At 37.8% G+C, this 23814-nt stretch overlaps 1 protein-coding gene across 7 annotated transcripts in view; it reads right to left on the bottom strand.

The window, feature by feature from the left end:
* The window catches only part of nek1 (NIMA-related kinase 1), a 32202-nt gene extending 15878 nt beyond the window's left edge, over positions 1-16324 (bottom strand). The window contains exons 1-24 of one of the 7 annotated variants that reach the window (XM_053482003.1): positions 16237-16324; positions 14863-15045; positions 14042-14178; positions 13854-13950; positions 13354-13451; positions 12376-12459; positions 12217-12284; positions 11651-11737; positions 10115-10169; positions 9493-9693; positions 8668-8740; positions 8268-8434; positions 8009-8074; positions 6316-6375; positions 6189-6236; positions 6022-6102; positions 5732-5859; positions 5482-5601; positions 5295-5397; positions 3498-3581; positions 3336-3413; positions 3130-3225; positions 2794-2955; positions 87-137 (exon numbers count right to left, since the gene is read on the bottom strand). In XM_053482003.1, coding sequence (XP_053337978.1) covers positions 87-137; positions 2794-2955; positions 3130-3225; positions 3336-3413; positions 3498-3581; positions 5295-5397; positions 5482-5601; positions 5732-5859; positions 6022-6102; positions 6189-6236; positions 6316-6375; positions 8009-8074; positions 8268-8434; positions 8668-8740; positions 9493-9693; positions 10115-10169; positions 11651-11737; positions 12217-12284; positions 12376-12459; positions 13354-13451; positions 13854-13950; positions 14042-14158 — 2124 coding nt within the window. In that variant the 5' untranslated portion in view covers positions 14159-14178; positions 14863-15045; positions 16237-16324. Of the gene's footprint in view, positions 1-86; positions 153-2793; positions 2956-3129; positions 3226-3335; positions 3414-3497; positions 3582-5294; positions 5398-5481; positions 5602-5731; positions 5860-6021; positions 6103-6188; positions 6237-6315; positions 6376-8008; positions 8075-8267; positions 8435-8667; positions 8741-9492; positions 9694-10114; positions 10170-11650; positions 11738-12216; positions 12285-12375; positions 12460-13353; positions 13452-13853; positions 13951-14041; positions 14179-14862; positions 15046-16236 lie in introns of those variants that run through there. The other 6 variants (XM_053481969.1, XM_053481978.1, XM_053481994.1 and 3 more) reach the window with 6 other exon arrangements.
* Positions 16325-23814: the final 7490 nt, after the last annotated feature.

The raw sequence follows: 23814 nt of genomic DNA, 5'->3' as shown, positions 1-23814 counted from the left end.
TCTTATTTAAAACAGAACTGGACTTTTCTTTTTTTTTTTTCAAAAAAAGCCAGTTTAGGTCCGTACAGAATATGCATGTTACCTACCTGAGCATCTGATGTCTCGACTTTTAAGGGATCTTCCTTTACTGGTAATTTCTGCCCAGACAAAGTCTATAGTCAGGAGAACATAAAGTGTTATGGAAAAATAATTTCTTCTTAAGATTCAAGCATCTGAAATGTGTTTTCGAAATCCAATACAGCATTCAGTCCCAGAGATATGCCTACAGCCGTGGCCAAAAGTTTTTAGAATGACACAAATATTAATTTTCAAGAAGTCTGCTGCCTCAGTTTTTATGATGACAATTTGCATAAACTACAGAACATTATGAGAAGAGATCAGATGATTTGCAATTAATTGCAAAGTCCCTCTTAGCCATGTAAACTCTGCCCGCATCCCAAAAAAAATTCCGTTCTTTGCTGCATTTCAGTCCTGCCACAAAACAACCAGCTGACATGTCAGTGATCTGCTCATTAACACAGGTGAGGATGTTGACAAAGAGAAAGCTGGAGATCACTCTTTTTATGCTGATTGCGGTAGAATAACAAACTGGAAGCTTTAAAAGGAGAGTGGTTCTTGAAATCCTTGTTCTTTCTCTGTTAATCAGGGAGCACATGTGCAGTCATCATTGCTTTGCACAAACAGGAATCACAGGCAAGGATATTGCTGCTAGTTTGCAATATTGCTGTGTAGTTCTTCACTACAATTGTTGTGAAGGTTTCAGGACGCCCAAGAAAGTCCAGCAAGCGGCAGAACCTACAATCAGTGAAGCCTGTTTCATGCCAACAGCAATGCATTCCGAGACCATTCATGTGTGAGTTACTTTTCAGCCAAGGGAGTGGGCTCACTCACAATTTTGTCTAAGAACACAGCCATGAATAAAGAATGTTACACAGGGCTCGCAAAATTTTTAAATCCCTGGTAGTCCTTCGGGCAGGCACTCTTCAGTTTTTGGTGGCCCAAAATAAATTTAAGTAGTCCAAATAATTAAAAAAAAAAATTAATGTATAATATTGTAAAGTAAAAAAAAAAAAAAAAATTGTTAAAACACAAATTACAACAACTTTATAAAAATTTAAATCATCAACTCAAATATTTGGTTCTAACTGAACAGAAATTTCTGTTCTAAACTGATTTTTCAGGACTTCATTGTGCTTGCTTTATTTTCAGTATGTTTTTTTGCAATTGGTGTTTGTTCTGGGAAAGATGCTGCAGACTGAGCACCAATGCATGTCTTGTGATGCAGAGATTTTTCATGGGTTCTGATGGGGTCTTTCCTAAAATTATTGGTCCCAGTAACACAGATGCTTGTCGAGTCAGAAATCAAGGGAAACTCATGAAACACCTGGCAGAACATTGTTATTTAGCTTTTCATATTCCAGCCACAGAAATTCTTTTGTCCATGAAACCAAAAAGCTGTTTTTGCCTCATGTCTGATTCGTCATAACTTTTCAGTTTTGCGATAGGCTTTTCTTTGGCTGTCCCTTCTTCACCCTGACCTGTCTTATTTGGTCTTAGCAGAATTAAAATACCTGCGTAAATTTTTTACACACGCACACACGAATTTTAGTTTTCTGCGCAATCAACTTCTATTACATGTTTAAGGTTGCGGTGAGAGATTTCACTTGTCACAATTGAATTGTAAGACGATGTCAGAGGAATTAGTGTACAATTAATCCGTCACTGACCAATCAGTACTGCCGCTCTCTATATACACAGTTTGCGTGATCGCAAAGTGAAAGTAAAAAAAAAATAAATAAATAAAAATTTCAACATTCCACATATCAACAGTGGCTCATCGATGCCCGGAAATTACATAATTACCCAGCTACATTTGCAAGAGAATGCAAAAGCATTGACATATGTTTCCTTCCCATGATAGCCCGACGGGCAGGGCTGAGATAGATTTTGGTAGCCTGACTGGAAAACACAATAGCCCCAGGACGTCGGGCTAGCGATTTTGTGAGCCCTGGTACGAAAACATCCTCCAAGAACAACTTTTCCCAAGCATGCAAGAACAGTTTGGTGACAAACAATGCCTTTTCCAGCATGAAGGAGCTCCTTGACATAAGGCTATGAAAGTGATAACCCAGTGGCTTGGAGAACTAAACATCAAAATTTTGGGTGCATGGCCAGGAAACTTCTTAATCTCATTGAACTCATGGTCAATCCTCAAGAGGCGGGTAGACAAACAAAAACCCACAAATTCAGACGAGCTCCAGGCATTGTCATGCAAGAATGAGCTGCCATCAGTCAGGATGTGGCCCAGAAGTTGATCCCAGCATGCCAGGGTGAATTGTAGAGGTCTTGAAAAAGAAGCAGTAAGTGTCAATAAAAGCATTTGACGCTTATAATTGTACCTCCGTATATCAGAATACCATCTGACAAAAAGATCTAAAAACACTGAGGCAGCAGACTCTTAAAAAAATAATAATAAAAATATAATATTGGTCATTCTTGAAACATTTGTGTATATATATATATATATATATATATATATATATATATATATATGTGTATATATATATATATATGGCAAATAATTGTATTAATTCTGTGTTGATTCAGAACACAAGATTTATCATTTTAAAATAATCACTATAATGACATTTCCTGAGTTATGATCATGATAGAAAGATTTGGATCTACTTTACATTTCAAAAGCTAAAAAAAAAAAAAAAAATCTAAAACATGTAATTGAATGAACTAAATTGCTATCAGTATGAATGCAGTTTTCAAGCTGTGAGGACTGACCACGCCCACATCCTTAAGTGCTGCAGTCATAGAGATGGCTGGAGTGGTCGGTCTAGAAGAGGGTGTGGCTTTAGCAATGTCATCCTGAGAGATGTGGTCAGGTTGTGGAGGCACAGCCCCTTTCTGTGGTCCGATGTCAACTTTTACTCCTCGAGCAGCGAGCTGTTTAAAGCAGATCACAGCTGATTAAATGAAAACAAACATTGATTACAGTTTATGAGAGAATTTTAGGTCTAAACATTTTTTAAAATGTTCCTAAAAGCTGTTAAAAAAAAAAGCCAGAAATTTTCTGAAAAACAGAAATTCTGATTGACTTAAAGTGCCGTCTTCACACACATGCTCTTCCCACGCTTTCTTTTCTTTCTCATAAGCCTCTCTTCGTTTCTTCTCTAGCTGCTCTTTCAGGAAAGCTGCACGGGCCTTCGACTGCGCCTGTCACAAATAAACACACAGAGACATGACTACCAAACTCAAGATCCATTCATGCCAGTGGTACAACTACCAACTAAAATAATTGAAGTTAGTTACAGTACATCACTAACCTTCAGAGCTTCGATCTTTTTCCTCCGGAGCTCAAACTCCTCACAAGACTCTTGACTGTCTGAACCCTCACCATCACGCTAAGAAAAAGGCACAGACAATATGCTAAAGCATTAGTGTGAAGATATTAATGATAGATACACCGGTAACACGCATGTGTTTACCTTCTCTCCTCTGAGACGCGCTTTAATCTGCTGTCGCTCATTGAAGTTCTGCAGTCTGATCTGTCTCAGCCGAGTCAAATACTCCTGCAAATTCCACACGTGGATTATAGAAGCGCAAAATAATACCTCGGCGTCTCTTTCACCATGCACTTACATAAAACAAACATTTTGTGACTATGAAAACCATAAAAAAAAAATTTTATGAGGACAAAGATAAAAAAATATTGAAATAACTGAAAGAAACAAGCATGCATGTGATTATGACCTCTTCCTTAAAGAGATTATTAAAGATTAAGACATGTTTTTTTTATTTTATTTTTTTAAAGGCCATACACGCTGGTATGAACAGCGAAAGTATTACAAGGAATTCAAATCAGTACCGTGAGCACCGACATACCAATCATTTTCCTACTTGTTTTGGCACCTTCGTGTATGCATTGTTTAATCCATTTGAATGCCTCTCCTCCTCAATCGAATGATCAAGAACACATCTCTCAGACGCTCTCAAATTTAATATTTTGAACACTGGTCCACTACCAAGCAGAGTGCATGAAACTGTTTAATCTTTTAGCAGCTCCTTCAGTGACAAACTGTTATACTGCAAGTGTCTGAAAGAGCGATATTGATGGACTTTTCTCCCTGTGCTATTAGACTGTAATCAGACCTGCTCCCAGTGCACACGGTCTCCATATCGCACACTGTTGTATACCGTTATATAAAATGTTACAATATCTCGAATTTTGCAAAAAAGTTACAATATTTTACAGTATAGTTACAAACTTAATTTTTTGTGCAATAGCAACTATGCAATAACACCATTTTAAACTGTGCAATATTACTCCAGTGCAATTAGATTGAAAGTATAACTGTTTAATATTTTATTAAAATAAACTATTTTGTATTCATACACCGTCAAAGCAAATAGAAAGAAGGGTAAAAAAGTAGGGACAGTACAAAAATTTCCCCACTGTGGGACGAATAAAGTTACAGTATATCTTATCTTAAGTGTAGTGTGATGTGGTTTGATTGCAGCGAGAACGCGAGAGATCCTTGAATCAACCTAACTAGAGGAATTGAATCAAACAAAACAAACACTAGATGTGATGCACAAAATTCTTACACTAGTTATTTCTCAAGCACTTTATTGAATGCAGGCTATACATTCTCTATGACTGTCAATTCAAGTTTTATGTCGGCATTTCAAGCCCTACAACTAAATATTTTCCTTAATTGCTGGTTTAATTATTTGCAGTAAGTGGAAAAACTAAACCGGAGAGAAATGCAAAAAAAAAAAAAAAAAAAAAAGCAGGAGTTTCACTTCAATTGAGACTCTTGGCAAACAGCTCATTAGAAATGAAAGCACTCTGTTACTGATACCCAGTAGCATTATGATTAGTGCGTACATGGTTAACAGCATCGTGCAAGGTGAGGAAGTGATCAGTCTGCTGGCGTAGGCAAGTACTCACAACCCAAATTGTACAAGGGGGAAAAAAATTAAAAATGAGAACGGTGGATGATGCAAATAAAACGGGGTAGGAAGGAGCGTTTGGTTGTATCCACCCTCCTACCTCCTCCTCTTTGTTGACCCTGGGTCTCCTGCCTCGGGACGAGTTTGTCCGACTCGCAAAGATGGTGGCCAGGTTTTGCCGGGCCCCCTGTTTGCCACATTCAAGTCAACAGAAGCTATACGGTCACTATAAGTCACTAATAACTAAGCCTTAATATTACAGCGAGAGCAGAGAGGAAAAAAAGAAAAAGAAAAAAAAAAAAAAGAAGGGAAAAAAAAAGGATTCTTACCAGCTGGCCTTCTGCACGGACTTTATTGAGTAGGGCTTCCTGTTTGCGTTGCAGGAACTCCTCAACCTGTTTGGCCCTCCCTGCCACTACCTGAGCCCTTAGCCTGGATAGATGGATAGATAAATTAATCTCGCACACACATACACAAAAATACCATGACTATTGTTAGTATCTAAATGAAAAGCACCTAGACCTGTTGGCATAGTCGTTTTTTATGACAGTCTCATTTTGGAGACTCGTCCTCCGTGCCTGGCCCTTGACAGAGTAATGATCGTGCCCGTTATCCATGCCATGGTTTAGTTCGACCCTTTATTAAAACGATAGACCAGAAGCATTTTAACAAAATCACAGTGATGTATTTTTAGCAGCCCCATATTCATTTGTTCAAACAGTGCAGAGTTCTGGTTTACTGAAACTCCCTCTTTGGCATAACCTACTTTGCCTGGTTGCCGTCTCCAGAAGCTTTGGATCCTCTGACTGGACCTGGCACATGGGCAGCTCCGGGGAGAGGAGAGAGGCTTGGTACAGGAGTAGGAAGTGCTCCCATACCTCCACCTGCAAAAAACTAGACACCAACGGAAAAATTCCAGAAAGAAAGTGAATACACAAGCAAGCAGACAAACAAATTTCATGCCAATGGATATTTTAGCATTGCTAGTCTTGCCACTAATCTAAAAAGGATTACTGAGCAAAAGTACTTTGCGTCACTGCTAAAGGCACACGGTACCTTCCTCTCTGGGCTGCTGCCTCCACTGGAGCTTAAGACATTCCTCCAGCCCTGCTCTCGAGCACGGTTGATCCTATTAAGCTGATGTGAAAAGACATTTAAAATGTTATTCGTCATAACTCGGGTGGAATACAGGTGCGAAAATGAACTTGGATACACGTAATCACCTTTTCCCTCTCGAATCGTTTCATTTGAGCTGCCTTCAGGAGAAACATCTGCAATAAAACGAGTCGTGAATACATTTTTATCCCCTCATTTGAAGTGTCTGAGCAGAAATGTCGAATAAAGACTAACCTGCTCTCGCTGTTTCCTCTCTCGTTCCATCTGCTCCATCCGTTTTTTTCTTGCTCCTTCCTATAACCAAAACACAGGTTAAAGAATACGATTCTCACCACGTTCCCAAACTCTTAACTACAAACTGGTTCAGTTACTGACTTCATCATATACAGCATTAGTAGGATATCTTCTGGAAAACATTTTTCTCTCCAAGGGTGACTGATTGTGGTTCAAGTCATTATTTAAGGTAATAAAAAAAAAAATTAAAAAAAAAAAAAATAAGTGACCGGTGTAGACACTGGTTCTTGACTGGAAACAGAGTCAAAGAAGAGGGGAAACAAATTGTGTCCTAATGATTCTTTGCAGTGTTTCCCTGCTTATAGAGTTAATGGTGGAACATCATAAACATGAAATAGTGAGACTAGGGTAGAAGTTCTTTTTCGTCAATGCACTCAGGCCAGATCACCAATTTTATTTTTGCAAGTAATAAACAGTACTCAGCCAAACCATACAAAACAGGATTCTTGCAGTTTGAGGGGGGTTTGGGGGATGGGTTGGTGTTAAACCTCATAAATGTCACACCAGTGTGTTGGTTTTTCATCTGTAAAGATGCTGCAGTTTGCAAAATGCTCCCCAAGTGGTTTTAAAATTGATAAAGACACACTACCAGGCAAACGTTTGAACTCTCTCTCGCTGTGGGATTGTGGGTAATCGTCTCCCATACTCAGTCTCAGTGCGCATGCCTCGCTTGTAAAGTCAACATCCGCCAGTGCATGTACCGTTTACTACAACATTGTGACCATGTGTGTGTGCGTAAAGCATTTCTTTAATTATTTTGTGTCCAAGTGTAGTAACTGTACTGCAACAACAACCCTCGTGGAAAAAAAAAAAAGCTTAAAAAGGCTGTAGCAGTGCGGGAGATGAATCTGTTTAACCACAATGCAATGTCAGGATTTCTGCGAAATGCAAGTGTCATTAAAAAGGTTTCTTGTTAAAGTCACACAATAAGAGGAAAAAAAGTTTCCAGTGAGCCAACAGATAGCAGTGATAGTGAAAGTTGTCCAACACAATAACTCCTCAGCCTTCTCCTCTTCTCTCTCTCTCGTCTCCCTCACACCAGCCATGATTCTTTTCAAAGGTTAAATTGTTTTATTTTTACTTTAGATTTTTTATCTTTTTATATAAATATTTCTGGGTTGTGAAACGAATAATTTGAGTTTCCATTATTGCTTACAGGGACATTTGTTTGATATATGAGTGCTTTGGATTATAAGCACGTTTCCACAATCCAAGGTTTAACTGTATAAAGTTAAGTAAAGGTTACATTAAAATAAAAGAAATATTTGTACACGTTTTAATTGTGAGACTAATATTGGTCATAAAATTATATGAGCGGCGAACAAGGATTTTTGTTCCCCCTCTTAATCTAGTTTGGTCTGCAAATCTAAAAAAAATAATAATAAATAAATAATAATAATAATCTCAAAGTGGATGTTCAGACAGAAAGAGAGACGCACCAGAATCTTTCCTGAACTAAGCTTACATTTCTCTTTGCTCATTTGGGTGATGTATTTGTCCAGACTGAATAAAAAGCAGTGTTGAGGCTTGAAAATTTGTTTTAGGAGAAGAGTGTTACTAAGGGAGTTTAAGAAGAGCAAGTTGTGCATGTTAGTACAGGGGGCTGGAAATAAAGGGCTCTTCTCTGGGGTACCTCATGCTTCCTCCTCTCCTCCTCCATTCGACTCATTCGCCTTTGAACTGCTGCTGGAGGGGGAGCCTGGACAACACACGACACGACACCGGCGCACATTAGACAAGCACACTGTCTAGCCATCTGAGACATGAACTCGCTCTGGTTTCTATACTTGAAGATTACACTCATGTGACTTTTGCACTGTTAAAAGGGGTGTCAGTGTTTGCTGCTAAATTCTCTCTGCATCAGTTTCTATTTCATACAGGTTAACCCACACCTGTTTGAGCCAAATTTTCTTCTCTACTGGTTTCCTGGCTGCATCAGCTGGTTTTCGCACAGCATCAGCAGCTCTCTTTGCTGTTAAAGGCACTCCGTATTTGGCAGCTGGTTTGGTGATTTTCTGAGAAGGGGCGACACTTGCCGGACCAGAGATTGGATGCTTGGCTGGGAAAAATTAAATGCTGTTCTTTAGTACAGATTTGCTTGTTGATTTTCATACATAGTATCTTACACACAGCTGCAATAACAAGGTAATTACCAATATTTTTTTTTCAGTATAAAGTGCAGTAGAATTGTTTTCCTTTGTTAACTATTGATTTAAAATGTCAGCATGTTCATTTAGACATTTAACTACTGTGTGTATGTGCGCATGCGAGTCAAAGATGGAGTGTGTTCACCTGGGACTCCCTGAGCGACACTTATTTTGGGTTGTTTGATGAGAGAAGGCTGGCTGAATTCCTGAGCTATGAGCTGAAATAAACACACAAACACAGCGTGCTTTAAATAGTGAAATACGCAATAAAACAGAGTATTGAAACACAGTCACACAAAACCGTACACACACTATGATGTAACTGAACTCAAAATTTCATAAAAACTCCCCTAACAATGCCGAAATGTATTTATTTGTTAAATTAAGCTTAAACAAACCCAAGGCCTCTTTAAACAATCTGGATGCATTTTTATTATTATTATAATTTTTTTTTTTACAAATGCGGTATAAATACAGGTAGTCCCTGATTTAAGAACAAGTTCCATTCCAGTCAATCCACTTGACTAAATTTCTGTCCCCTTCCCCCCTTGCCATCATGTAGCTAAAAATAAATATATAAATAAACCGCACCCAAAATTAATCTCACACATTGAGACATCCCACAGTTTGTTTCTGCACCTTTAATCGCGAGGGGGATTGCGGACGCTGTTTTCTCTCAGAGCTATTTTCCACTGTATTAAGCTGTAAATCCTGTTTTGGTCAGGATTTTTCTACAGTAAATTAGGATTATTCTCCATCAGGACACCCATTGTCTAACATGTTTCCAAACTAATTCATTGAAACCGGAGAGGACAACTCATTTCTGCCACACATACAAAATACTAGACTTAAGACATTTTATACATTCACTAATATTTCTACATTGACCCCGTAGATTTTTGTCACCGTAAACTATTTTTTAAAATCCTGTCTATGTGCTCAGGCCAAAAAAAAAAAAGTAGAGTCTAACCTGTGGGGAGAGAAATTTCTGGATTCTGCGTGCGAGAAACGGCTTGTCCAGTATTGCACCAATGGAGGGTCTCTCCCGGGGGTTGCGTTTGAAAAGCAGGCCCAAGAGTGCACGCAGATCCTGAGAGTAATGCACCGACACTGGGGGGTATGAACCTCGGATGATGTTCAGCACCAAATTCTTCATGTTCCCAGCTTCAAACTTGTACAGGAAAAGAGAGAGAGGGAAAAAAATAAATGAAAAATTAAACACGCATATCAAATAAATTACTATGGACATTTACTTTGAACTTTATCAGCACAGCTTGAGATACTGTCAGAAGACTGCAGTATAGAAGAAAATTTTTTTACAGCAAAAGAAAGACAAAAGGCTTCCCTAGAGCTCTTGCACATTAAATCGCTATATCTTTAATTACTGAATTCCTTTCACACAGGGTATTTAAAGCATGCCTGTTTGATCAGGCAGGCTAAGCTATTTAAAGGCGAAGTGACGATTATACTTCAACACTCATCACAACAGTAAGAGTTAGCAACTAAGGAGTTGCTGTAACACAGACAGACCTGAATTTTCCCCACACATACCTTCAACATTAGCACTGCAATGGACTGAATTTTATACTTACTGCATGCTTAAGTGTGCACATTTCATATAGGACACATCCCAAGGCCCAAATATCACTAGCAGACACAAGGATAGGAGAAAAGGAAAAAAAAAAAAAAAAACAGAACAACACAGGTTTTCTTGCATTAGGCACATTCAGCACGGACACACAGGTAAAGCACAGAATAACAAAAACAATTTTTAAAAAAGAAACACCTTTTTGAGATAGGGGAAGTACGAGTCTGATATACAGCTCAAGAGCTTGGATTTCACAATAATAATAATAATAATAATAATAATAATAATAGGGTATATGATTGACATCTACAGGTATCATCACACTATCTCCTTTATTTTTTTGTCAGGGGACATGACTTTCAAGGACAGGGGTTTAAAGAAAATTTAACTATATTTATTTACTACTGTATATAAATATTTATATAGTGACATTTCCTTTAAAATATACATATACTACATTTTCATTATATATAGCATGTAACAATAGGGATGGATTATTTACATTAATCAGATAATGCATCCTAACCAAACAAAGCCAATTACAATTGGTACGTAAAGTACTCTAGATTTTATTAGTAATATACTAGAAAAGAGAAGAAACAAAAATTGCTTTAAAAAAAAAGAATAAAAAAAAATTAAGCAATCGACGTGTGCTAAGTAGATGTTAAGTGCAGACTTTCAGTAAAACAAAAATATTGCATTTACTGTTTAGGAATCAAACACTTACTACAAAAGCATTGAATGCAAAAGTAATTGGACAAACCATTAATTATATATATTAGGACTGTTTAAAACACTTGGATGTAAACCATTTGCAGTTAATGACTACCTGAAGTCTGAAAACGATGGACATCACCAAAGCTGTCTCCCTTGAGGTGATTTTTCAGGCCACAACCACCAAACTGCCTTGAGCTGCTGCTGGTTTGTGAGTCTTTCTGCCTTCAGTTTTGTCTTCAACATGTGCTCTACTGGGATAAGGTCAGGTGACTAACTTTAACATTCAGATTCTTTTCTCAGACAAGCAAGTTTTGCAGCATTCGTCTTACGTCTAAAGCAGCAGTCCACAGCTGCGGATAATTTGGTACCAGGCCAAATTGGTATTGCAGAGTCTGCGTTTGATTTTGAGAAAATGATCAGATCCTCTCTCATTCGCATGGATGATTGGGCACACTCCTACAGTTTCAAACTCAATGATAGCCTCCTTCACTTCATCACTTCAACTGGACTACATATTAAGAGTTTCCAGGCTAATTAAACAAGCTAATTCAGGCTTGTCCGATTTCTTTTGAGCCTGTTCTTACTGAACAAACGGCTGCGTCGTTAAAGCTTAATTCCTTACTGTTAATGCAATATTTTTGTGAAATCGCTTGAATTAAAGAGACACTCTCAAACCTTGACTGATTCATTTCAACTCATTGTGGTTACACACAGGAGTGAGTATTTTAGTATTATTTAAAAAAAAAAAAAAAAGGCTTTTGAACCTGACTGTATACACACACACCTTTCAATGTGTATACGGATGATATATAAAACACACTACCTTTTATTGTTGTATGGTTTGTTTTCACAAATCTCTGGGGAAAGATAGTAAGGTGTCCCGATGCAGGTCCTGGCCAACTCCACGGTACTGCACACAAAACATATTATAAGAATATTAAACCACATCTCATTTAGTCGGCCTTTTATCAAAAGTGATTGTCATAAGGTTCGAGGTTTAAAAATTTGTTCACAGAAAATTTGTACAGCGTAAGCTTCTGCAATAACTTTAAGTAGGACAACCGAGTCCTAACCTACTTCGACCCCTCTAACTGTAACACTGTCACTACGTTCCACTGCCTGTGAAACTTCTGGCATCACTGAGACTCGCCCCTATTGATGGAGATAGAAGCTTCTGGAATCACTGTGAACTGCTCACTATTGCAGAGGCTGGAAGATTCTGCAATCGTTGAGAATCGTAAACCATTACAGGCTTTCCTGGAAGGTTTTAATATCACTTCATACACATTACCAAAATGTCCATAGACCTAGCTAGAATCTATTTTATTGTGAATCATTAAAAAAATAATATTGAGCTGTGATAGTGATACTTATCAAAAAGCACCCTACCTGTTTAAAACTCTGGCAATCCCAAAGTCTCCTAGCTGCACTGTACCATCTTTAGTCAGGAAAATGTTCTTAAAAAATAATAATAAATTTTATTAATTTTATACAAAAACATATGACTTAATCATTGGTTATTAGCTGTAATGGAGTTTTAATCAGTACCTGTGACTTGATATCCCTGTGGAGGATCTTACGATCATGTACATGTTTAAGAGCCAGACATATCTGCACAAACCAGTCGAGTATCTGCAGGAGAAAGAGAGATATAAAGGCTTATAATATTACAGCCTAGAATGTGTGAAAGAGAGCATGTAAAAAAGCAACGAAAATATAAAAACATAAAATTATATTATATTAATGTAGAATTAGTTCCTGACCATCTGGTTGTGCCTGACTATTTTACCCAGATCCCCTCACAATGTTGAAGTGGCTAAACCTCCCTTTAACTTGTACTTATATTCACATTCACTGGTTTCCACCAACTTTGAAATGGCTCCATGTGACATTCCTGACTCGCGTAAATCTACGATCCTCTTTCTCAGATCTGAACAGAGCTCCTTGAAATTCCCCATTGTACATTGTGTGGGTTAATCCATCAAGTGCTGTCAAACAAACCTTTTTTTTCTATGTAGTTAAGCTGTTATCAAATCAGACACTTACAGGAAATAGAGTGGCCTGGACTTTTAAAATGCATTTTTCAAGTTTTAGCACAAGTTTGTGCATGATGGTTTTTCCCTCATATTATTCATGCCACTCTATTTTTCAGTGTATTGTTTCAGATTGCTGTTTTTACATTTAATTAAGAGCTTTTCAAGCTATTTGCAATTAGTGATATTTTAATGTGTTTCAACCTGCAAAAACCCCTTCACATCCTCAGCACTCAGATTTTTTTTTCTACTTGATAGTCATAAACTTCTGATTTATATTGGCAAGATCTCAACCAAACCTTGTCATCTTTTTACCCAACAGATGGTCAATATTTGTAAATCTTTTAACCTTGCAAATCTGCTCATCTGCAAGTTTTATGGGCTAGAGATTTTCCACTGCATGCGCAGTGTATATCTACTGGCTTTTGTATCAGTAGCCTATATGATTGTGTGCTGGTGAGACAACCAGCACATGCTTTACTTCTCCATTAACCTGTTCTTCAGGGAAAAGAAGGCCTTTTTGGTTATTGATTTTCTTGAAGAGGTCGCCTCCCTCGCAGTAGTCCATCACGATATACAAGCAACCATTCTCTGCAGACAAGGAAATATAAAATTAACATTACACCAGTTGGTTACCTCTACCTTTGATGCATCACAACCACCAAACAACAGCTCTCTGTTTTGTCTCCGACTCTCTTTAAAGCAATTAGATCATGCAGAAACTCCCTGTAATTCAATTCCAAGACTTGTAGCTCCATCACTTGAGCGTCCGCCTGTCAAGCCTGCCACAGTGTGCTCAAATGACTCCATTAATCTTTGGCAGGATGTCTTTATCTTTATTTTTAATTCCTGTGACATTTATAAGATGTTCCTGAACCAAGTAAATGATTCTCGTTTCAGTCAAAACCAAATTTAACTCTAAGCAAACTATGAAACGGTGCCTGCTCAATAAAACTTCACAAGTCGTTTCCTTCAGAGTTCAAAGAATTTTACCTTCAAACGACTCCTTGTACTGCACAATATTGGGATGGCTCATGTTAGCCAACACGGCCACTTCTTTGCGTGACTCCTGTCTCTCTTTATTAGACATCTGTAAAGTGTAAATGAAAGCGATAAATGTGCTGCATGAATTCTGTTGTGTGTAAACTTTTAGAATCCAACAAGAACCGTCAGAAGCTCACCCTGGAGATCCCGATCTCCTTGATGACATACTGGCGACCGTCCTCCCTAGACTTGAACAGAATGGCTTTCCCGAAAGAGCCCTCTCCGATCTTCTTCACCTTCACATATTTATCCATGTCTGGCCCGATTCGTCATGCTGTAGCCATCAAGATGACAAACATGAAATAAAAAAAAAAAAACAAAGAAACACACATTTTTTTTGTCAGTAACATATGAGGTGTGATGTTTTTTCCAAGAAGCCCTGACACCAGCACATTTCACTTTAATATTTTACGGTATTACTCAAGTTGAAATGCATCCATTTTGCCAAGCATTTAAATTTTAATAACATGTCAGAAATAAATTTTTTTTTTTAAAAAGTCTATGTTTGGAGAAGAGAAATAAATGGTCAATCTTTTGGGGTGGCCAAATTACAATCCCAGGGCCAGCCTACAGCTTCTCTCAAATTTCTGTGAGACATGTGATCAATCAACCAAAAAAGTAATAATTTTAATAATTAAAAATGATAAAAAATTATATAATATAACATTTTACCTGAAGGTGGCGGCAGATCGCATTAACGCCAGCAGCTATATTTTAAAAACCTTTACTCTCTGACTAAAAATTAATTGCCTAAAGGATTTGTCTGACTAGACAAATTAATTGCCTAAAGGATAATTAGTTACTGGCTAAAAATCTAAATGCAAATTAATGGTTATTAAGGAATTAAATATCATTAGACCTTATTAAAAAAATTATAGGAAATGCAAGAAATAGGGTAACGCAAAAAAAGAAAAAAAAGCACTCAGGTTATATTAAAACTCCAGTTTGCTGCACTTACTGTATCAGCGTGTTTCCCCAAGTCACTGCTGTGCAGGTGTGAACATATTACATCAGTTCATTTGTAACAGCAGTGCGTGCAAAAATTGATGCTCCACTTGTGATCTGTTTTTTTTTGTGGTCTGAGGGTGTACCTGGTGCCGAAACAACCCACAGAAGAGCAAAAACAGGAGCGTTTGAATATCTGTGAACAATATGTGGATCGATACTCTAAGGAGGGTTTAAGTGTCTTAAAGAGAATCATTACCGGTGACAAGACAAGGATACAAACAGCAGATTATAAAACGAAAACATCCTCAATCGCTGACTGAGAAAGTTCAAAAGTCAACCATCAGCTGGAAAATCTACTGGGATTCTCAAGATCTAGTATTGAAACATTATCAGGAAAAAGGTTCAACAATCAACAGTGTTTGTTACAGTGATACACTTATTAAAGGGCTGAAGCCTAAACTTAGGGTTAAATGCAGTATCGAAGGATGTTGTAATGTTGTGATCTTGCATGACAATGCACGTCTGCCCACACTGTCAACACTCAGCAAAAACTTTTTTTTGGAGCATCCTCCCTCCACCCTATAATCCCGATCTCGCTTAATCAGACTTTCACCCGTTTGGTCGCCCCACAAGGAAAAAAGAGCCCCATTCGTGGCTCACAGCTCATAATAAAACTTCTTTTTTTATGAAGGAATACAAAAGCTTGGAGACAGATGAACAAAAAAATTATGGCAAAAAAAAAAAAAAAAAATTAAGTAAATTAAAATAAATTCAACAGCCAGAGTGCAGATAATTTATGACTTACAATCGTATATAGTTTGTCTGATTATTTTCAACTCTAATAAATAAGACTAATTTCTAGTGTAATACATACACACAGGATAAAACATGACCAGTGGCACACCCTTGATAATTTAATCTGGCCACACTGACAAAAGTTTTGGCACCTCTGACAGTGTGTACTAGCAAACAGTGTCAGGTTCTTGGACATTATTATTTAAGCTAGTTTTGGGCATACATGCATGAATGTGAACATTTATAGAAGCACAATATATTTAACTTTTTGTCTCTGTTGCTTAGGGTAATAGAACGCAGTTATATGAAAACCTTATTACATTAAAAACAGCTCAATGGTTGAGTCTGCTAAATTATGGTTTAACAGGAGCAGCAAAACTATCATGGCACGTGAGATTATGTTCAAACAGTCAGGAGCTTTCAATTAGCTCAATTAGCATCGACTCCTTGTTTTTGTCTAACTAGCTATCCATGTGCACTAAAAAACGGCTTTTCATGTAAGGAGAAAACATACATCTTATACATCTGCAACTCGCCCACTGCAAAGTGTTATAATGTTTCTTAAAATATAAATGTTATGTTACTTTACCTCCTTTAGCTTGGACAAACTCCTGCTGCATCAAACCCTTCACCCTTACAGCGTCTTAACATAACGCCTTCCAAAAACGCTGATGTTTCATTGGTCCAGAGATCTAATCCTGCTCTGTGATTGGTTCATTTATATGTCTGTCAAAGATAAATCGCGACGGGTTTGTGTGTCAACGCTTGGTACAAAGTGTCTCCTAGCAACCGTTACTGGTTATGGGATGATGCAGGAGGAAATAATCAGCACATGATTTAACATTATAGAATTATCTATTAATATACGCTTACACATACACACGCATTTTTATATTGTTATTATATTCTATTATATTCTTACTTGTACAAATAATCTGCTAAGATAGTGGATAGTAGACGTTAAGCATTAAACCGCTAAGGAAACCCGTTTGGAAAGCTGACTTCCTGTTTGGAATTCCTGTTTGCGTTTGGATGTACAACCTGTCAGTCATTTTACAAACGTACTTCATTGGCCACTGTGGATCCTGGGGCGGAGGTTTGTGAACAAGAGCGGAAATCGTTCAAATCATTCACATGTTAATCGAATACTATATGATTTTTTTCTTCTAATTACAAAAAAAAAAAATGCAAACAAGACATCTAGCATTAAATACATATGCTAAAATAAATAAGTTTAACGAATAAATTCGTTTATTTTATTTTTCATAAAACCAAAGTCAACTGTGTGGAATTCCATATAAAACATTTATTTAGGATAAATTAATAATTAAAGTCAGTCTACAACACTGGTGTATGTTTTTGTTTTTTCCCCCTTCTTTTTTAAGCATTAGGATAAACTGGTTTAAAAAAACAAAACAGAAATTTTACAATTAGTTGTCATTTGCGTCCTTCAATTTACCTAGCGTTAGTCTCGTCGTCTCATTGTCTATACCGCTTTATCCTGTATTCAGGGTCGCAGGGGCCTGGAGCCTTAGGGCACGAGGTGGGGTACACCCTGGACAGGGTGCCAATCCATTACAGGGCACACATACACACAGTATGGGCAATTTAGGAAGACTAATTAGCCTAATCTAATCAATTAGCATGTCTTTTGACTGTGGGAGGAAACCGGAGTACCCGGAGGAAGCCCACCAAACACATTGCAACTCCATGCACACAGAGACGGAAATCAAGTCTGGCCAGGAAAACCCAGACCCTGGCGGTGCAAGGCGACAGTGCTAACCACTGCACCACCGTGCACCTAGCAATAGTAAATTATTTGAGGGTCTGGGTTTGAGTCCTGCTTCGGGTCTGTGTGCGTGGAGTTTTTATGTTTCCTCTAAGTATTCTGGTTTCCTCCCACAGTCAAAGACATGCAGGTTAAGCTAACTGATGTTCCCAAACTGCCCGCAGTGTGGCACCCCGTCCAGGTTGTACCCTGCCTTGTGCCCTAAGTCTCCTGGGATAGGCTTCAGGGCTCACATGACCCTGTATACAAGATAAAGCGGTATAGATAATAAATGAGCAAGCGAGTGAGTGAGGTGTTGTGTGTATTATAGTGTATAATATTATATAAGCAACACGTTCAATTTCTCTATACTAAAAAAAAAAACAGTGCATGGAAACAATGCATACAGCTTGTACGTAGTGCATTTAAAATAAAACAGATGACCAGCAGCCATTTTCCCAGCATACTGTACAGATGTGGCTTTGGTTTCGATCATGACTGAATAAAGCACTGGACCAAATCAAACTGTTAGTATTTCTGTAGTAACAGATCTTATACAGGCATATTCATTTTAAAACTTATGCCATTTAATTTGATGAGCCCTCTGGATATATGTCTTTGCCATAAGTTTTGAGAGGCCTGTTTTTTTTTTTTTTTAAAGAAACATAATCAATGAAAAGATATTGTAATGTGGCCTGATAGACAAAGGAGCAGTTGTTTGTTTGTAAAAATCAAAACAAAGTTTGTGGGGGAAAAAATGAGGTGCGAAGACAGGCAAAAGGCCATGCAATCAACAAAGGAGAGGTCAAAATCAGTAAAGTAACATTCAACTGTCTTCATAAAGGTGAGGCTGTGTATTTACTATGCAGGTATGTGTGTGACATGGAGTCCTTATACACACATTTTGTATATTTTGTGTATCTTCAACTACTACGACAAAAAATACACTGATGTTCTTCATTACCACCACCCCGGTGTATCCTCAGTAACAGCCTGTGTGTGAGAAATTACAAGTCAGAGGGTTCCTCTTGGCTGTGACTAAATTAAAAGAAAATGAATGTAATACTATTAAAGCTATCAGCAGGTGGCGCACAAGTAATTCGTGTACATGTTAAATAAGTTGCTGTGCCAAGTGATTCTTTACAGAACCAGAAGTCTGGAGGATGGTCTTTTTAAAACTGAAAAGAACCAAAAACCTGTAATACATGTGGTCTGGTTATCGATACACTTGCAGTGTGTTCGGCCTCCATGGGCTGACTTTAGGATACACAATATGGCTTACAATCTCTTTTAACACACAAATTCAATAATTAACAGGTTTGGCCAAATACTTTTGTCCATGTAGTCTGATGTAAAGCCAGTCCCTGAGGATATTTAAGCTTTTCTCTGAACCTCTGTGACAAAACACATTATATTGCTCAGTATGTGCTGTAAAAAATGAAGCTAAGGGATATAATGTCACAGCTTTTCGCCGTTAATGTGTTACTGTATGTCAACCAATGTTATTAAAGTAAAAAACAAAAAAACTGAAAGAAGAAATGACCCACAATATCCTGGCTGCACAAGTTTATACACCCCTACAATTACTGTATAATGTTGTTGTGTAATTCTGCTCAGAATAAACTAATCACATTCAAACTTAAAATATTAAAATGAAATATAACACATATCTCATCAATACAGTGATGTTGATGAACCCCAAACAAAGACCAGCTGTTTTAGTAGGATTTTTTTTTAAATGTATTTTATTTTGGGTTTTCTTGGGTTCTTGCAGGAGAGGGGTACAAAAAAAAAAAAAACCTAAAGTAATTGCTTTCACAAAGAAATGAACAAACTGGAGTAGCACAGTGACATTGCCAAGAACATGGCAGCTTTTTAAAACTTAACACAAGTGAATTTAGCTAAACCATGTGGCAAATTGTTATGGTCTAATCCGAAGTGTGGGCCACCCTGGTGGACCATGAGAGAACTGACCATGACGCTTCACGAGACATCATTCATTTATATATATATATATATATATATAAACATTACCAGAATTGATTCAACTATGCTATGGGATTTAAACAGTGTGATATTCTTCATTTCTCTTAGTCTCATGTGTTAATCAATGTGATTAAAGATTTGGGTTGGCTGCAGCCTTGTTAAGCCTTAACTGGTCTAAAGTCCAAAAAATATGTTTGGCACAGAAACATGACAGTTTTTCATCCAAAGAACAACACAGCCACTGTGAAGCATACTGGTGGCAGCATGATGCTATGTAGGTCAGGGGATTAAGGTTGCAACATGCATGGCCCTTAACCCTGTATGGCTGACTTTGTGCTCTGACCCCAAGTTCCTTTAAAATATATATGTGACAAATAAACACTTAACTTAGCTGGAACTCAGGCTCTAGCCAAGATCAAAGGAATGAGGCATAGATCAGTTTTGGCACAAAGGCTGTAAGACAACAAAAAAAAGGGAAAACTTTACCTTCGAGCATAATAGCAACTCAAAACAGAAATCCAAATCTGGATCTAAAAGATGATTGCAATCTTAATTTTGCAATCAATCAGAGCCCAGATTTAAATCCTTTTTTAAATCCTTTTTTTAAATCTGTGTAATAAATTTAAGAGACAGGTCATACCTTAAAATATGATAGATTTGGAGCATTTTTGCCAAAAGGAATGATGTATCATATGATGGAATCTTAATGCAAAAGTATGCAATCAAGTAGTCGTATGTTTTATTTAATATCTTTAAATAATTTGATACATAAAAAAACCTTCTCAGCAGTGTTTGATTGATGGTATCCAATGATGGAAACTTCCAAGCACTTTTGTAAATTGCTCTGGATAACAGCATCTGCCAAAGGCCTAAATGTAAATGCAAATGTAAGTCTTTGAATTATTGCCAGATACACGTTATACTGTATGTTGGCACTGACTTTAGTAACTTTTGCCTGTACCTTTAAGGGTGTTATTGTGTTTCACTTGTCCTGTCACCTCTGTGAGCTTTGACTTTCATGGATTTTTGATGTCACCAAATGCAAATCAGCTGTGGTTTGCACACACCTGCTAATCTATGGATGGTTGGCATTCATCAGCATATGCACATGAGTATCAAGAAAATCAGTGTTTCAAAAAAACAGCAGACTTTTTGTTATTGTTTTTGTTCAGTTTCTCTTATGTATTAACGCTCAAAGTTGTAATGGATCACGTGCCAGGAACACTGGACATAATGCAGGAATACATTCTGAATAAGAAGCCTGTGGATTTTATTACCACACAGGTCTTTTGCATCTATGGGGCAATTTAGAGCATAGTAATCTTCCTACGGGCGACACGAGCACCGTGGCCTTGCACCTCCATGGTTGGGGTTCGATTCCCACCTCGGGTCTGTGTGCATGGAGTTTGCATGTTCTCCCTGTACTTGGTGGGCTTCCTCTGAGTACTCTGGTTTCCTCCCACAGTCCAAAGACATGCAGGCGTTCCCAAATTGCCCGTAGTGTGTGAATGGCAATCGAGCGTTGGGCACGTGGAAGGAAAGTGGTAATAATTAAGAGAATGAAGCGAGGTGAAAATATACAGTGAGGTCAATAAGTATTTGATCTTTTTGATTTGTGCATTTCCACTGTGAGAGACAGAATCTAAAAAGAAAAATCCGGAAATCACATTGTATTATTTTTTAACAATTTATCTGTGAATTACTTTGTCAAATAAGTATTTGATCACTTGCTTATCAGCCAGATTTCTGACCCTCAAAGACCTGTTATTTTGCTTTTAAATAGTCCATATGCTTCTTACAGAGCCACTCCTTGGTTTTCCTGGCTGTGCGCTTTGGGTCATTGACATGTTGAAAGACCCAGCCACGACCCATCTTTAATGCTCTGACTGAGGGAAGGAGGTTTTTGCCCAATATGTCACAATACATAGCCCCGTTCATCCTCTCCTTAAAACAGTGCCGTCGTCCTGCCCCCTGTGCAGAAAAACACCCCCAGAGCATGATGCTTCCAGCCCCATGCTTCACTGTAGGTATGGTGTTATTGGGATGATACGTACCATGACGTCTTAGTGTATTAATGATGGTAGCCTTGGAAACGATGGTCCCAGCTCTCTTCACAGCATTGACCAGCTCCTCCCGTGTAGTTCTGGGCTGATTCTTCACCATACTTAGCATCATTAATACCCTATGTATCTACTTAGACTTTGGCTGATTGTGGGGTGCACAGGTGTCTTTATGACAGCTAACAACCTCAAACAGGTGCTACTAATTTAGAATCATGAGCAGAGTGTAGCCGGACTATTTAAAAGCAAAATAGCAGGTCTTTAAGGGGCAGAAATCTGGCTGATAAGCAAGTGATCAAATACTTATTTGACACAGTAATTCACAAATAAATTGTTAATAAATCATACAAAGTGATTTCCGGATTTTTCTTTTTAGATTCTGTCCCTCACAGTGGAAATGCACCTATGCTGAAAACTGTAGACCCCTCCATGATTTCTAAGTAAGAGAACTTGCAAAATCACAGGGTGATCAAATACTTATTGGCCTCACTGTATGTATGTATGTATATACATATACATACATTCACCTAAAGGTTTATTAGGAACACTTGTTCAATTTCTTATTAGCAATTATCTAATCAACCAATCACATGGCAGTTGCTTCAAAGCATTTCTCCTGAACTCCAAACTGAATGTCAGAATGGGAAAGAAAGGTGATTTAAGCAATTTTGAGCGTGGCATGGTTGTTGGTACCAGACGGGCCGGTCTGAGTATTTCACAATCTGCTCAGTTACTGGGATTTTCACGCACAACCATTTCTAGGGTTTACAAAGAATGAGGTGAAAAGGGGAAAACATCCATTATCCAGAGGAGAATGGGCCGACTGATTCAAGCTGATAGAAAAGCAACCTTGACTGAAATAACCACTCGTTACAACCGAGGTATGCAGCAAAGCATTTGTGAAGCCACAACACGCACAACCTTGAGGCGGATGGACTACAACAGCAGAAGACCCCACCGGGTACCACTCATCTCCACTACAAATAGGAAAAAGAGGCTACAATTTGCACGAGCTTACCAAAATTGGACAGTTGAAGACTGGAAAAATGTTGCCTGGTCTGATGAGTCTCGATTTCTGTTGAGACATTTAAATGGTCAGAATTTGGCGTAAACAGAATGAGAACATGGATCCATCATGCCTTGTTACCACTGTGCAGGCTGGTGGTGGTGGTGTTATGGTGTGGGGGATGTTTTCTTGGCACACTTTAGGCCCCTTAGTGCCAATTGGGCATCGTTTAAATGCCATGGGCTACCTGAGCATTGTTTCTGACCATGTCCATCCCTTTATGACCACCATGTACCCATCCTCTGATGGCTACTTCCAGCAGGATAATGCACCATGTTACAAAGCTTGAATCATTTTAAATTGGTTTCTTAAACATGACAATGAGTTCACTGTACTAAAATGGCCCCCACAGTCACCAGATCTCAACCCAATAGAGCATCTTTGGGATGTGAAGGAACGGGAGCTTCGTGCCCTGGATGTGCATCCCACAAATCTCCATCAACTGCAAGATGCTTTCCTATCAATATGGGCCAACATTTCTAAAGAATGCTTTCATCAGCACCTTGTTGAATCAATGCCACGAAGAATTAAGATTGTACTATATATATATATATATATATATATATATATATATATATGAATGTATGAATCAAAATAATCAGTTTGTACTATATTAATATATATTTATTATATATATATTAATATAGGACAAACTGATTATTTTGATTCATACATTCATATATATATATATATATATATATATATATATATATTATATATATATATATGAATGTATGAATCAAAAGAATCAGTTTGTACTATATTAATATATATATATATATATATATGAATGTATGAATCAAAATAATCAGTTTGTACTATATATATATAGTACAATCTGATTATTTTGATTCATACATATTTTCTAACACATTTCATACTCATTTCCCTAATTTTCTTTTAATTCTGTAAAGCTGCTTTGCCACACTGAGCACTGTTACATTTTTGTTTTTACTGTATATGATGTGACTACTCCATGACCCTTATGTTAATGGGAAAAAATATATAAATGATAGAATTCAAAATTAGGTCTGGAGTGTCCAATGACATTTCATGCGTGGCCGTGGCCATCCTACAGTAGGTGTCAGTGATTTGCTCCGCCCCTAGGTCCATGCTTGGAATATTGTGTGTCCATTCTCTCTCTCTCTCTGATGTTCCACTCCTCTCTCTCTCTCTCTCTCTCTCTCTCTCTCTCTCAGTGACTCAGGGAGAGGGGGAGCGCTCAGGGCCGGACTGGCGGAATGCTCAGAGAGCTGAATCCTGCGCTGTGTGATCAGTGGACGGGGT

Source organism: Clarias gariepinus, chromosome 2 (assembly GCF_024256425.1).
Source record: "Clarias gariepinus isolate MV-2021 ecotype Netherlands chromosome 2, CGAR_prim_01v2, whole genome shotgun sequence".
In the NCBI taxonomy this organism is placed as follows: Eukaryota; Metazoa; Chordata; class Actinopteri; order Siluriformes; family Clariidae; genus Clarias; species Clarias gariepinus.
Note: the sequence above shows the minus strand (reverse complement) of the source record. Positions and strands in the feature narration are given on the sequence as shown.